The sequence below is a fragment of the Fusarium subglutinans genome (assembly GCF_013396075.1).
Source record: "Fusarium subglutinans strain NRRL 66333 chromosome Unknown NRRL66333_c0000163, whole genome shotgun sequence".
Taxonomy (NCBI): Eukaryota; Fungi; Ascomycota; class Sordariomycetes; order Hypocreales; family Nectriaceae; genus Fusarium; species Fusarium subglutinans.
Window position 1 is genome coordinate 26,983 of NW_023502226.1, and position 14,987 is coordinate 41,969.

Genomic DNA, 14,987 nt, shown 5'->3' on the forward strand with positions numbered 1-14,987 from the left:
GCAGGTTGCATTAGCGCTGAATGCTACAGTGGTTATAGCACCTCAGCCAGGCGCATTAGCGCAAACCACATGCCATCAATGACGTGAGAGCGTGAACTTGTTAAACGCAACAACTTTATATACAAGCTTCATCTGGACACGACTTTCCAAGCATTTCTTTTCCCTTGCCATTCAAATCTCATGATATCCAATATCATAGAATTCTTTGTTTCAGACCATATCACCATGGTATTCCAGACAGCACCGAAGCCCAGGACTCCTCTTGGCCTCCATCGCATCCTCTCCCCCACCGCTGGAGTCAAGGTATCACCAATATGCCTCGGCGGCATAAGCATCGGCCACGAATGGAAGTTTTACACCGGCAAAAATGAGGAGCCATTTAAACTTCTCGACGCGTTCTACGAGATAGGCGGCAACTTTATCGATACTGCCAACACCTACAACAACCAGATGTCAGAAAGGCTTATCGGACAGTGGATGGAAGAGCGAGATGTCAGAGATCAGATAGTCATCGCGACAAAGTACTCTGCGGGTTATCGTGCATCCGGCAACAACCCGGAGCCGTTACAGTCTAACTTTACGGGAAACTCTGCCAAGAGCATGCATATATCTGTGCGTGATAGTTTGAAGAAGTTGAGGACAGACTATATCGACATTTTGTATGTCCACTGGTGGGATTATGCGACGCCCGTTGAGGAGGTTATGAGAGGCCTCCATGTTCTTGTTATGCAAGGCAAGGTTCTGTATCTTGGAATCAGCAACACTCCCGCCTGGATTGTGGTCAAGGCCAACGCTTGCAAGTACCGTCCAACTGTCGAATTGAATGTGTTGCTGACTTCCACTAGATGCAAGACAACACGGTCTCACTCCTTTCTGTGTTTACCAAGGCAACTGGAACGCCGCCCTTCGCGACATGGAGGGTGATGTGATCCCAATGTGCGAGGACCAGGATATGGCGATTGTATCTTGGGGATCATTGGGCACTGGATCGCTACTGACGGCCCAGCAAAGAAAAGAAAGGGAAGCTGATCCAGATGCACCGAAACCGCAACTCTCAGAGGTCACGATAAAGACGAGTGAAGCCTTGGGAAGAATTGCTGACCGAAAGGACACTACACTCCAAGCGATTGTGAGTTTCTTTCCCGTTTTGTTTATTAACATCGGAGCTAATATAGCCAGGCTCTGGCATATCTCTTCCACCAGTCCACATACGTGTTCCCTATCGTGGGAGTCAATACGGTCGAACACATCAAAGCTATGCCCGATGCCCTAAAGATCAAGCTATCGAAAGAAGAGATTAACGAAATCCACGAAGCATCTCCTTATAATCCAGGGTACCCCTTGAACTTCACGCAGTATATGCAGCCAGTCAAATATGATCTTTCCTGGACACCTGCAGATCACCAGCAGTACCAAATGGCCGCTTGGATAGATGCTCCTCCCAAGCGCCTGGTAAGCCTTCCAAACCTTTTAATTGTTGGTAAGCTAACTCCATTTAGCCGTACCAGCCCAAAAATTGGTAGATGTCGTAAGGGCTTGGGCAAAAACAGACATTGTCATGTAAATATAGGAAAGGGTGCATGAAGAAAGTCCAGTCATCAGGTTACTAAACTTATTCAAAAAATGTCAGACATCCGCCGATGAAGCTATCCCGCTCGGCAGTGACAAACCAGTCAACTATTTCTTCTACTGTGTGCAGGGTCCTGTGTGCTGGCGGCCGCCCTGACAGACGCCATGGCCAGACCAGGAAAGCTTAATTTATGGCCTTCAACGGTCTCGAAAAGGATATTTTCGGCAACGATTGCCGTCGCCCGTCATTGGAGCTTACAATCCTGGCCTAGACTCTTTGGGTTCTGTATTTCCGACTTTTCTCAGTCCGGCGATTCATACCCATCTATTTGACCCTACTGCTCACTGAAGCAAATTGGTTGGGAAAAGCAATATGACGAATCTATGGCGAGAGAATAGGCTACGGCGGTTGTTACTCTGTGCTGTCCTCAAGTATGCTTTGATACCTCCAGCGTACCATTGTATGTCAGCTGTAGAAACACTAGTTGGGTTGATACACTGCGTATTGACACCACAGTTCAGTCCGCAATCGCATTTTGCTTAGTATAACAGTTCGTGCGAATGGAAAACCCGGCACTTGCTGCGCCATGAGTCGGTAGATTGATCTCGGTGTTCCAGTCGAATGCCGCAGTGGAGAGAGTGGAGTTGGGGATTAGAAATGGACCCACTACCTCACGATGCTCTCCCACTTTGCTTCTAAGGCACTGACAAGATGTCCAAGCTCAAGAGTCACCAGGCAATTAAAATGTATAGTGAATGATTATATATAGAACTGGCATGTCGCGGTAGAAAACAACTTCACCCAGCAATCAAGCAATCACAGCACAGGTTTACAACTCAACTTACAAACATTCTCAACATCTTTCCCAATCATGCGTCTTACAACCATTTCTCTCGCCCTTCAGTCCATCGGACTCATCAGTGCACGAGCAATCACTCATCCCAACCTCCGCGTTGAAACCTTCATCAACCATGGCTCTTCCTTCGACATGGTCTCCTCATTGATCATTGGCTCTCAAGCCGCTGTTCTGATCGACCTGCCCATGGCAATCGAAGGAGCAGAAGCCCTGGCCGATTGGGTCCGTAATATAACCGACAAGCCACTTATCGCTGCATTCACCACCCATTTCCATCCCGATCACTACCTCAGTGGCGGTGCACTGTTGTCACGATTTCCCGAGGCCAAGTACTACGCCAATTCCAAGGCCGCGGCTGAGATCAAGAAGGAGGCAGCTCACAAGGTATGTAAGACAATACCATGATAGTGGAGATTCCTAACATTGAGTACCTAGGTCAAGCTGATGAAGGGTGTTCTGGGCGATCAGTCCATCGTCAACAAGGCTCACCTTCCTACGGCTTACGACTTCTCATTCTTCACCTTGCCAGGCGATGAAGCTACCCCGATTCACTTCTTGAACCCTCTCACAGGCGACACCGTCGACGAAACACTCTTCTGGATTCCCTCTATCAAGACCTTGATTGCTGGCGACTCCGTGTACGGGCATGACATGCATCTCTGGCTCGCCGACTCTTTAACCAAGGCCCTGACCGAATCCTGGCTGTCGACCCTCGATTTGATCGACTACCTCAAGCCAAATGTTGTCATTCCCGGCCATAGTCTTTCGAACAAGAAGTTTGGCTGCTCAATTGACGTTGATCATTCACGCACCTATCTGAAGTATTGGCAGAAGGAAATTGAGGCCAAGGGTCTTGATCACTTTACTCCTCAGGCTATCTTTGACAAGTTCAACAAGCAGTTTCCCGGACTGCTTAATTTGAACTCTTCTACCTCAGTTTTCCTCCTGAACAGCACGGCTGAGCAGTTTGGTCGTGGTGGAACACGCCAAGTTCACTACATCAACCTCGCTGCTTATACCGATGTTGGGGCTCTTGATGGGTGGACGATTTAAAGGGGGGGCTGTTGTCTAAGACAAGGGGATGGGCTACTTTGAGGGAGTTGGTGATTCAAAACTTCATGTATAATTATTGGGGAGACGGTGTATTTATTGTAGAGTGATTGGTGATTAGGATAAAGTTGCTGTTAGGCGGAGTTGTATTGAGGTAAGGAGTTGTAATAGATTTAACAGAAATAGAGATTATCATTCGTCAGCGGTTGCAAGCTAGCGTCTGGGCGCATCCAATCAGAAAATAGATCAATTTGTCAGCACTGCTTCCGCGGAAGACAATATAAGCCAATGTCAGCATCACCTCTCTCGATCACTCATCTTTCCATCCGTCATCCTCAGCCGTAACGTTAATATGCCGCCAGCACAGATGACCAGAAAGGTTTGCCGCCATGTCTTCTTGGCCGAGACAGGATGAATGCTGACAGCATCTGACAGGCCTGCGACGTCTGCTACCGCAAGCGGATTCGGTGCGACGGTCAAAAGCCCCGGTGTTCTCACTGCGTTCTGTACAAATCCGACTGCACGTTTCAAGCTACGAGCCGTAAAGCTGCCATCAGGAAAAAAGCCAGTGGTCCTACGGCGGCTTTGCAGTCTCAGGTGCAATCGCTTGAGACGAGTGTTGACGAAGCACAGCAAAGAATAAAGGAGCTTGAAGCACGATTGACACAGAAAAGCAGCAGTCGAAGTGATCAGCCCCAGCTTGGTGAACATGACGTCAGCTACTCTGCAAGAGCTTCTCTCGATTTAGGTCTCGAGTTACCTCCTCAACACGAGGTCTTATCAGGAGTCAACAAGTTCCTTGCAACCTTCAACACTATCCTACCCCTCTTTGATCCACAGAGACTCCTATCTCGGGTAAGTACATGGTATGAACGACCCCATCAGCGAGATACCTCGACTTGGGCGGCCATCAATGTCGTTCTCTCCCTAGCCTATCGCCATATTCCGGATGAGGAGAAGCCACCTATTTACAGTACCCTACACTTCATGAACAAGGCTCAATCAGTTCTGAATGATATCATGTTGGGCGATTCAAGTCTCCTAGACGTACAAACAATTGTCGGAATGATTGTGTTGTTGCAGGCAACATCAGAGTTGAAACCAGCTTCGGCTCTGATCCCCATTGCTCTGCGTCTTGCCCATGGACTGAGATTACACTCGAGGGCAAATTATGATCATCTAAGTGCTTCCGAAACCTTGGAGCGAGATTGAGTTTTCTGGATTGCTTACATCCTCGATCGAGACATATCGATGCGGACAAAGCTACCTCCTGTTCAGAGCCAAAAAGATATCAGTATTGACTGGCCATCAGCTACACCTGCTGACGGAGCTGGTATGCTCTACACAGCTGATGATTCGTCTAACTTCAACTTCTTTCTGTCACGTGTGCAGCTTGCGCATATCCAAGGCCAAGTCTACGAAGCAATGCTATCCAAGTCCCCCACCGCATCAGATGTCTACGTCCGTCTAGATAACGTGGCTCGTATACACCAAATGCTAGATGATTGGCTTGCCCGTATACCTTCAGAGTTTTCTGCTAGTGCCATTACCGAAAGCGGGAACACAAACCTACAGAGGGCTTTTGGTGTTTTGTACTCAAGCCACCTCACCTGTCGAAGTGTCGTCTGCAAGGCTCATGCCATGGAAGCACAATGGATACCAAGTCTTCGAGACTTTGGAAGAAAGGCTGTAGAGCAAGGGATAGTCGCAACTCCACGGTTGCCAGTTGGTTGGCACAAACTTGTCCATGAATCTCGCGAGTACATCGAACTGTTCATAGCCATTGATCATAAAGATCCTGCATTTATTTGGTAAGCTTATCATTTCAGATTCATCTTCCTCTTGCTAACTTTGAGGCTTCAGGATGACAGCTTGCACATACATCTCTGCGGCAGTCTGCCTGACGGCCAACATCCTGTTCAACCCTTGGCATACAAAGGTTGAGACAGATGATCAGTTGATCAACCCCGCGTTCAGCTTTCTAGATGAAATAATACTACAAGCACCGCTTCCACAATTGAAGAGTCTACGTCGTTCGTGGGATGGGCTCCTAAAGAATTCCCGCGAAATGTCATTTCGGAATGCTGTACAGAATCTGGATTGGCTCGAAGCCACATGTAGCTGAGGATCTAAATGAATATCGGATAGACGGTAGAGAGAATCCTTCTTGGCAGAGCATTATAAAGGGTGTGGCGTTTGGTCCTGGTTTGTGTCTCATCTGTGCAACAAAATGTGATGTCTTTCAAGGACATGCTGCCATGATGTCGTGCCCCATCCTCCGCGGAACAGCCAGCTGAATCACATTATGGACATAACGTTAAGGGCGTTCCGCGGAAAAATAACAAACATCATGCTTATGAATGAAATGGAAATAGAAGGTTCTGCTTTATCATTACCCGCCCAGTACGTGGCTAGGGTGCCTATATAATTGTCGCACACAGGAACGAATATTTCCCAACACCATCCTAGTCAACATCCTCCATCTTGTACCAATTTACCCATTCAAAATGGCGCCTCTCCCGCTGCCAGGATTCTCATCATTTACCAAGTCATGGCACTCTGAGCCTAATCCGTTCATCTCACCTACAAGACCAGAGCTCTCCGCTGCTGGTAAGAACGTAGTCATCACCGGCGGAGGTACCGGGATTGGTCAAGCTACTGACATCGCCTTTGCCCAAGCTGGTGCCAAATCCATCGCCATCATCGGTCGAAGGCCTGAATGTCTTGAAACTTCAGTGAAGGCTATCCAAGCTACTAACCCCTCGGCCCAGGTCCTATTCGAAACTGGAGATGTCACCAAGTTTGAATCCATAAGCACCGCATTGAAGAAGATCGTTGATAGACTTGGCAAAATTGACATTTTCATCGCCAATGCTGGCATGTTACCAAAGGCTGGCCCAGTCTACGGCTATGATGAAGCTCAGCTCCGTCAAGGTCTTGAGATCAATGTCATTGGCCTCTTCAACTCTCTTCAGGCATTTCTTCCCCTCGCAGCCCTAGGTGCTAAGGTCATCTACGTCGGCTCTGGCATAGGTCACTGGGCCCCAATGGCTGAAGTCCCGGGTGTTTTCAGTTACGCTGCAGCCAAAGCAGCCGCTTTGAAGATGATTGACTACTTCGCGTTCGAGAACCCGCACATCCATGTCGTCAGTATTCAACCTGGTATCATTGCGACAGGAATCAATCCCGACCTTAGTGTTGGATTCGATACAGGTTTGGTTACAGATTCTGTTCGCATTATTACTTCCGAAACTAACAAGATCAGTGGAGTTGCCAGCTCATTTTATGGTATGGCTTACATCAGAGGAAGCTGGGTTCTTGAAGGGCAAGTTTGTCTGGGCAAACTGGGACGCCCAAGAGCTTCTAGCGCGAGCAAAAGAGATCGAATCGACTATGGTCCTGAGAATCATTTTGAATGGAGTTGATATGTAGGATTATACTAGTTTAACTCATCTCACATGAGCATCACGTACTGAAAGGTATAGCCAGTTAAGTGGTGCTAGAATATTTCTGGTATTTACAAGAAATCTCCATCAAGCTCCCAATCCGCTGATCTCATATGCATTTCCAAGACATCAGGCGTATCATGAACATCGGCTATCAATAATGAGATTTGTACTCCCCGTGACCTGCCAGAAAAGACAATAAAGAAGATGAGGGTACTTTATTCTTTGAATCAAGTTTCTCCCGTCTTTTCACAGGAACCTTGGCCTTCTTCTTTTCCTTTCCCACATTGCCGGATCTATCATGTTGCCGTCAGAATCCATGAGATCATAATGGCGTGCAAGGACTAGTGGATAAAGCACTTCGATATACATGAACGCTTGTCCGATCATGCATTCAATGTCCTACCATGGGTTAGTACCAATATTTCATCGTGATAAAGCGATACAACTTGCCTCCCACTTCTGAACAAGAGGGTATGGGAACGTGAATTTTCGACCAACAGCATCTTTGAAACGGACGACTCTGGCGTCGCTTTGTTTGGGAGCAAGACTACTAGGTCTCACCTTGTCTATCTCAGGCTTACACACGAAGGTCCCAGTAGCCTCGTCGTGAGAAAGACACGTCCAGTCCGCTAGAAGTGTGTCAACAAGAAGTTGACCTGCTCCGGGTTCATAAATGGCCATTTGCAATTCTGTTGGCGTTCGGACTACGAGGACCGTCTTGTCAGAAGCTGGACCTTGATGTCCTTCTCCACTACCCTGCTCAAGAGTCTCTGAATCATGTGCACTCCTAGGGTAATTTTCGAACAAAAGTTCAAAAAGCCATCGGCCTGTCCCGTCAGATGGCCCATGGCCACGGATCTGCACCTGCCCCGCGACATCGTCATTATCACTATCAGAGTCGGTCTTTGGTTGGCTTGATGATCGGCTAGCCTCAAATTCCTGGTTTTCCGAGAGATCTACCAGACAATGGGAAGCTGCGTAGGCGAGGTTCTCTGACTGCTGGCGAAGGAGAGAGATTTCTGAATTTGGTTCTTTCTGCTTGCCTTCACTGGCGGAAGTTGGCTGAATGACTTGGTATCTGCGCAAGAATATTGGTTATCAAGGTACGGGAACAGAAACTTAGAAGCTACTAACTGTGCTTCCTTTCTTGTTGTCGCTGCAAGAATCAGAATGTTGAGCATCAACTGAATAGCAGTCTTATGGCTCTCGATCAACGTAAGTTTATACTGCACTTCTGACCGCTTCAGGCTCCATCTAAAAGTTTGAAAGCCCCTAATGCTGTCCATAAGCGCATATATATCATCATGTATCGTGGATATACGGCGAGTTGCGGACTTTATTTGGCGGAGAGGTTTGCGAGTACATATATCGGCGCTCTCCTGCAGTACCCGACGAAGTTCTGAAAGAATACAAGATAGATCCGAGATATTGCGCGCTATGTCTGCCATCTCACGCGAGGCACCGCGCGTGGAGGATATAAAATGGTATATCGCTTTGGAGAGCGATGTGCCTGCTGTTGCAATACCTGCAATACTGGCAATGATAGACAGAGGATCCATTGCGACCAAGCGTGTCAACAAACTTGGTATCACATAAGGTTAGGAATGAAATGTCGAAGCTGTTTATGGCAAACAGTTGAAAAGAGATGAGGGGCTAAGCTGCCCTGTTGTGTGCCTTGGCACCTCCATAACCAAACACGTCGTTGAACTGCACAGCCTGATTTTCGATATGCCTTACAAAATATCAGTGAGACTGCTGACTTGATCTTATGCCATATGACGCAATCTATCTGCACAGGTCGCTGTAAAAGGATACTTTGATCAAGGCAACATGGCTATTTAGACCAGATATGTCATAGAGGCACGAGTCAAATATTCGTGGTCATCACATCCTCAATCCAATCAAGAATTGCTGGCTACAATACAGTCCCCATACCGTTACCCAAGCGCTATTATTCATCAACCTCATGGCTGTTGCCTTCTAGCCCTCCCTTCCCCTTCCTTTACTTGAGCCACTAAGCACTGTTACTACCCTGGTTTGCCTTAGCATCCGCCATCTCCTTCATATGTCGTCTTTTCCTAGCCTCCCAAAGAGGATACACGCAAAGACCCGACGCAAACAGAATGGTCACGCCATTCCAAATCTGCGCACCCAGAAATGCACGGTTTTGTCGACCACCGTGGGCTTCGTCAGCTGCCAGCGCAATGGGAGGCCCGATCAATGCTCCAAACCCTGCCGCGCCATAGACTATGCCCATTCGAGTACCAAGGACATTTAGTGAAGGACATAGCCCAGCCAAAGCCACCAGAATCCAGTAAACGACGGACTACAATGGGGTAAATGATACCACCAAAAGAGCCTCCCGCCGTCGCACATCCAAGTGCCAGACCGCGGCGCGTCGTGAAGTAGAGGGGAATCATAGCAACGCTCGGGATGTACAACAGCCCAGTACATATGCCTCCAAGAACACCCCACGTCAGCATGACTTGATAATATTGTGTCGATAAGCTCAGCATCATAAGTGCAAAGGTGAGCATGAGACTCGAGGTGACGAGGATGGGATAGAAGTATCCTTGGTCAAAGAGCGGACCGGAGATGACACTGATGATGAGGATCAGGGAGACTTGGAGGGTACCGATCCATGATATCGCAGATGAGGAGTGTGTTCGAAGAAGTGTCGTTTCGTAGTACGTTTGGAACACGCCGAAGCTGTTGGCTAAGCCGAAGTTGTTGAGGTTGATAAGAAAAGAACCAAGGACTTGAAGCCATGCTGTTAGCCCGCCATCGGGAGGAGGTTGGCTTGTTGTAGATGGCTTCCAGTATCGGAAGAGCCCCTTTTCGGGCTCTTTTTCTTTTGCCGAAGTTGAGTTGTCAGAAGACATGTTTACCAAGGATACCAAGAATCTCTCCAATTTCTTAAGCTTCTAAGGTTTACGAGCCAACCTTTATACTGCGTCTCTCTCGAGGTCAAAGACCGCGTCTGACGCTGCCTTGCCGCAGATCAAACCAGGGTGAGGTCTTGATAGTCCATTTTGAGATAAGTGACAGCGGCAGACAACACGGTTTGCTGTTTTAGGCTCTGCCTTATGAGACACTGTCGATCATCGTCATGCCTTGATCTTTTGAATTGCCTAATCGAGAAAGCTTGACATGTTCAGGTCAATGATTGGCTGGTATCCATTTTCAGGGCATTGACATCATTTTTGTGTGGGGCAGCATGAGGTCTCAGTTGTCTTTGTCATCCCTTCAATCATTGAGACAATATAGAAATATAGCATTTTCTTATGTTCAAAGAACTGGGTTAGGATAAGAAGAAGTAATGCATGCTATCAGTCTGATATTCGTTGGACACGATGTGACAGGGGACTTTGTGGTAAGAATGCGAATGACATGAGCGTCAAGTTGTTAGGGTGACCATTAACGTCAGTAGGCGCATGCATTGTGACTTAACAGAGCTCAGCGGAACCACGTCAATCTTGTCTTGAGGTAACATAAATTATAAATCGTGAAACAGCTCTTATATAACTGAGAGTATAATACCCCGATATCCTTTCACCAGACCGAAGACCCTGATCATGATGGCATGAGAGGGTACTGCAGATAATGTTTCTTTCTTACCCTACACTTAACAAAACCGCCTGAGTTGCCTCCATAATTCGCGACGACGAAAACCGAACTTTTGTCATTCTTAGCTCATTGCCCTTGTTTGCTGCAGCTACAAACCGCAAGCTCATACACGCCGCTCGGACAGAACTTCAAATGGATAGAGGACGCCATTCACAATACACGTCAACTTTGACCGTCACAACGGCGAGACAAATATTCGTCTCTGGGGAAGCTTAAATAGAAGCATAGCTTGACCTTTTCTCATCTCCAAACCTTGCTTACACCCATCGGGAGAATGCTTTCCCACATCACGGCATCTCCAGGGTGAAGTCGGAGTCTCCTCGCACGAGTAGATGTAACGTTGAGAAGCAGTCAGTAATTAATCACTATCCATTGGTTAGAATTATCGGTCTATCCCTTCAATCTCGCTCTCCCAGCAGGGAACCTTTGAGTTTGCGGGCGGTTTGTACTCCACTATCCACTTTCCATGTGCCGGATATCCGTGTTGATCTTTTGCTGACCTCGCGAAAGAAACGCGAAAAGTCACGATGATTTGGGGTAGAGACATTTACTGTAATAGCTTGCATAGTTCAAACGCCTAATACGAGGTGTGTGATATTCTAAATATATTGTCATCATTCACAGCCTCTTCTCTATAAAAAGATGCAGAGGCAAGTCCCGCTGCTTCTCGAAGCCATCATGGCAATTTCTGCGTCTCACTGTGAGATGCGGGGAAGCACTAGCAGTCACCATCTGACTCCATTTGGACAGACAAGTTCATCGGGCAACTAAAATAGGTATCTCCGCGGTGATGCCGCCGTTGGAATGAGGAGAAATAAAGTGGCGAATTCCCCGCAATCGGCACGAAATATCCGTCTGGAGGGTGCGGAGAGTGCGACTAGAGTCACTAGACCGTGGAGAAGCCTCCGTATTTCCCCGCTGGTTGAAGAGACCATCCCCAATGTTCTTAACCATAAATACTATGCCTATTTCTCCTTGACAGTGTTTTGATGTTCTGTACCTTTGTGTCGAGTAGGATATCATTGAGAAATTCTGTCAAGATGAAGTTCACGCTTGGAAACAGAGCCGCTATGGCGGATACGCCTAGTGAGGTTATGAACTGGCGCTTATACTGGAGTACCTTTGTCTTTGGTTCGTCATCCAACCCCAGTCACCTATTCGTCAATCGCTAACTTCTTCGAAAGGCGTCTTAGGTGCCAGCCGTGGTCTCGATGAAGGTCTCGTCGGAGGCATGGTCACGCTGAAGAGCTTCAAAGACGAATTCGGTCTCGACCACGGATCAGCAGAACATCAAGCCCAAGTCGAGTCCAACATTACCAGTATGGTTCAAATCGGTTCCATCGCTGGTTCACTCCTTGCATTCTTCCTGTGCGATAAGATCGGTCGTGTTCGGTCGCTTCAATTCCTTTGTGTGCTTTGGCTTGTTGGTTTCATCATCGTTGTTACCAGCCATGGAAGCGTGGGACAGGTGCTGGCTGGACGCTTCATTGCCGGCCTAGGTATTGGCATGACTGTCGTTGTTGGTCCGACATATCTTGCTGAGACTGCACCGAGGGCTGTGCGTGGTATGCTCACCAATATCTTTGCTGGTTCTGTCTACCTTGGTGTCATGGTTGCGTACTTCAGCAACTGGGGTGCTTCCATCAACATGCCCGACTCATCTCGATACCAATGGGTTGCACCTCAAACATGCCATCTTGGCTTTGCTGGGTATGTAAACTTCCCTTGCTCTAATGTTCAACGACTAACCTTTGTAGACTCATTCTGCTCCTGTCTTTCACCGTTCCCGAAACCCCTCGCTGGCTCACCATGAAGGGCCGCAATGAAGAGAGCACCAAGGCTCTCTGCAAGCTTCGCCAACTCCCCGAAGACCATCCCTTCGTCCAAGCCGAGTTGTACGGTATTCGTGAGCAACTTGAGCGAGAGCAAGAGGCCATCCTCGGCGTCTCCCGATGGGGCAAGATCCGAGAACTTCTTACAATCCCCGCCAACCGATACCGCTTCATGCTTGGCTTCATGGCTCAGCTCCTTGGTCAATGGTCTGGCGCTAGTGCCATCACCATCTACGCCGCCGAGTTCTTCGGTGTCCTCGGAAAGTCTGGCCAGTCCGAGAAGCTCTTCGCTACTTGTATTCTCGGTGTTGTTAAGTTGGTCTCTGCTTATGCATGCGCCTTCTTCCTTGTTGACTTCATCGGTCGACGTCGATCGCTCTATGCTGGCATTACTCTCCAGACCATTTCGGTCTTGTACATCGCCATCTTCCTTGCCATTGTTGGTACCAAGACCCTCGAAGATGGAACCTTGACAAGCACACAGAAACATGCTGGTGTTGGCGCAATTGCAATGCTATACATCTCAGGTGTAGGCTGGACCATGGGATGGAACTCGTTCCAGTATCTCGTCAACGCCGAGATCTGGCCCCTTCGCCTTCGTGCCCTGGGTAGTTCCATCACCATGTGTCTTCACTTTGCCAACCAGTACGGCAACACAAAAGCTGTTCCGCTCATGCTGCTTCACATGACAAGCAGTGGATTCTTCTTCTTTTGTGCTGCTGTATGTATCCTCGGTCTCATCTGGGTTTGGGCATTTGTTCCTGAGATGGCGGGACGATCGCTTGAGAGCACCGATGAACTGTTCTCTCTGCCGTGGTACAAGATTGGTCGCTATGGAAATAAGCTGGCGCCTGATAATGAAGCCATCTTGGCGAGGGATGAGAAGGCTGAGATGAAGCGGGAGGTGGAGGTGACCCAACTTGAGCAAGCATGAAGAGATTTGTCTAGTAAATAGGAATAAAATCTCTTGAAACAATATGAACAGATAGTAGTTGTGATTTCAATTGTCTTTAATCTCACATAGCTGCAGCAAAAGCTATACTGCCTATCAATATCCGTTTTAACTTGGCAAGTCTGATACAGGCTGCAAGGGGTAGGATTGAGAGTCATTTGCGGCAAGGTAAGGCCACGTCCACGAGAGAAAGACAGTGCCGCGGGGGCCAGTTGTTTCCACTGAGAACAAGTTTCTTCCCCAACAGCTAGATGAAGTATAGCCTCGAGCACGATGTCATCAGATTCGCCCTTGCACTCAAAGTTTTAAAAGACTGTGGCTGCATCTTCTGACATTCGATAGACGAATTGGAGAAGGTGATGGCCCGGCAACGAGCCAATGGCATGAGCCATGTAACTATGGCCCTCGATGACAAATGCAGTATCAGCACCATTATCCAAGAGAACGTTGATTGTGCGAGTCATTTGTTACATAGCACGAGGACCTTTCATCTTTTCATCTAGGGATTATTCGCCTTCCAGAGCGATCGTCATGGCAAGCAGAGTGAAGGCACCTCGCGTCACATTCACATCGACACCACTGTCAGAGGAACTGGCACAACTTGGGACTTAGTAGAAACACCGCAAGCTGTAGTGGGCCGTTTGATAGTTGTTGCATAGTCGACAGCTCGGCCTGTCCCCCAGGCAGCGCCGCAAGACCGGTCTTGTGGATATCGAAAGGTCGCTTGAGAAGTTCCCGAACGGGGTCTTCTCCTATGTTTTCCCAGAGGAGTATAGGCGGCAAATTTGTAGAAAGGGTGCTGTGATTGATCTCTTTTGGCGGAGGCCTCCTCAACTGTATCAATGATAGTCGGCAATCGATCGAAGTGTGGAAGCTACAGGTAACCAATTGAAGTTTGCGCGAATGAGCGGTAAGCACCCTCTTCGGAGTATCAAAAGTCACCTAATTCAGTCCGTCCCAGGTATTCCAAGATTATCAAGTGGGCAAAGTCAAGTAATTTCTGTCTAGAGACTTTTGTAGTAGACAGCTGTAAGATGGTCGCTTTGTTCAAGAACAATCTCGATGACAAGTCCACACAGAACAGTCTTTCCACTGCTTGGAGAGACGTTAATAAGCTCACAATGTGGCAAAGGGCTACAACGTACCTGGAATACTACTACCCTAAGCTACCTAGGTACCTAGAGATGGATCAGAGTGGTGCAATCGAGTTGAGGCAAGAGCAGCCATCTCTCACCTCCTCCCGTGTGTACGGAACGGGGACGGTCCCCAAAGCAGGAGCTGTTGCCAAACGAGCAATGCATTTCCGACAAACACAAAACAAGTGCGACTGCTCGATTGCTTTTCTCACCTGAACATCATCATCATCATCACCATCAACAAACCTCTCATTTTGGCATCGCCAGCATCATCTTCCCTCTGATCATCACCACCATCATCATCATCTTCATCATCTGCATTTGCATCAGCCTTCTCCCCTCAAGATCATCATCAGCACCATCCCTCTCAGCCACAGCACCTGCATCATCACGGATCGGTCTTCTGCACTATCCCTCTCGTTATATTCATCTTATGCGTCGTTCCTCTCGCTCAAACGCCACAGACTTCATCGCCCATTCCTGCTCCCACCTCGCTTGTGCATCCCCCCACAGTC

The 14,987-nt window shown here is 48.1% G+C and overlaps 7 protein-coding genes across 7 annotated transcripts; 5 read left to right on the forward strand and 2 right to left on the reverse strand.

Annotated features, from left to right (window-relative positions):
- Positions 1 to 225: 225 nt before the first annotated feature.
- FSUBG_9922 (alcohol dehydrogenase) lies at positions 226 to 1,523 on the forward strand (the record flags this gene model as incomplete). Its single annotated transcript, XM_036688486.1, has 4 exons — positions 226 to 800; positions 853 to 1,129; positions 1,180 to 1,452; positions 1,500 to 1,523. 4 exons carry the CDS (start codon positions 226 to 228, stop codon positions 1,521 to 1,523), a joined length of 1,149 nt encoding a protein of 382 aa, XP_036534583.1.
- Positions 1,524 to 2,441: 918 nt separating this feature from the next.
- On the forward strand, positions 2,442 to 3,479 carry FSUBG_9923 (metallo-beta-lactamase family; the record flags this gene model as incomplete). The annotated part of the gene is made up of 2 exons (XM_036688487.1): positions 2,442 to 2,810; positions 2,862 to 3,479. The coding sequence occupies 2 exons, from the start codon at positions 2,442 to 2,444 to the stop codon at positions 3,477 to 3,479; spliced, it is 987 nt and encodes a 328-aa protein (XP_036534584.1).
- Positions 3,480 to 3,828: 349 nt separating this feature from the next.
- FSUBG_9924 (transcriptional activator Mut3p) lies at positions 3,829 to 5,291 on the forward strand (the record flags this gene model as incomplete). Its single annotated transcript, XM_036688488.1, has 3 exons — positions 3,829 to 3,855; positions 3,912 to 4,331; positions 4,755 to 5,291. The coding sequence occupies 3 exons, from the start codon at positions 3,829 to 3,831 to the stop codon at positions 5,289 to 5,291; spliced, it is 984 nt and encodes a 327-aa protein (XP_036534585.1).
- Positions 5,292 to 5,983: 692 nt separating this feature from the next.
- Positions 5,984 to 6,908, forward strand: FSUBG_9925 (reductase; the record flags this gene model as incomplete). Its single annotated transcript, XM_036688489.1, has 2 exons — positions 5,984 to 6,689; positions 6,742 to 6,908. The coding sequence occupies 2 exons, from the start codon at positions 5,984 to 5,986 to the stop codon at positions 6,906 to 6,908; spliced, it is 873 nt and encodes a 290-aa protein (XP_036534586.1).
- Positions 6,909 to 7,348: 440 nt separating this feature from the next.
- FSUBG_9926 (uncharacterized protein) lies at positions 7,349 to 8,484 on the reverse strand (the record flags this gene model as incomplete). Its single annotated transcript, XM_036688490.1, has 2 exons — positions 7,349 to 8,003; positions 8,060 to 8,484. 2 exons carry the CDS (start codon positions 8,482 to 8,484, stop codon positions 7,349 to 7,351), a joined length of 1,080 nt encoding a protein of 359 aa, XP_036534587.1.
- A 455-nt stretch (positions 8,485 to 8,939) lies between these two features.
- Positions 8,940 to 9,807, reverse strand: FSUBG_9927 (monocarboxylate transporter; the record flags this gene model as incomplete). Its single annotated transcript, XM_036688491.1, has 2 exons — positions 8,940 to 9,172; positions 9,273 to 9,807. The coding sequence occupies 2 exons, from the start codon at positions 9,805 to 9,807 to the stop codon at positions 8,940 to 8,942; spliced, it is 768 nt and encodes a 255-aa protein (XP_036534588.1).
- A 1,785-nt stretch (positions 9,808 to 11,592) lies between these two features.
- Positions 11,593 to 13,318, forward strand: FSUBG_9928 (quinate transport; the record flags this gene model as incomplete). Its single annotated transcript, XM_036688492.1, has 3 exons — positions 11,593 to 11,683; positions 11,737 to 12,262; positions 12,310 to 13,318. 3 exons carry the CDS (start codon positions 11,593 to 11,595, stop codon positions 13,316 to 13,318), a joined length of 1,626 nt encoding a protein of 541 aa, XP_036534589.1.
- Between the last annotated feature and the right edge of the window lie 1,669 nt (positions 13,319 to 14,987).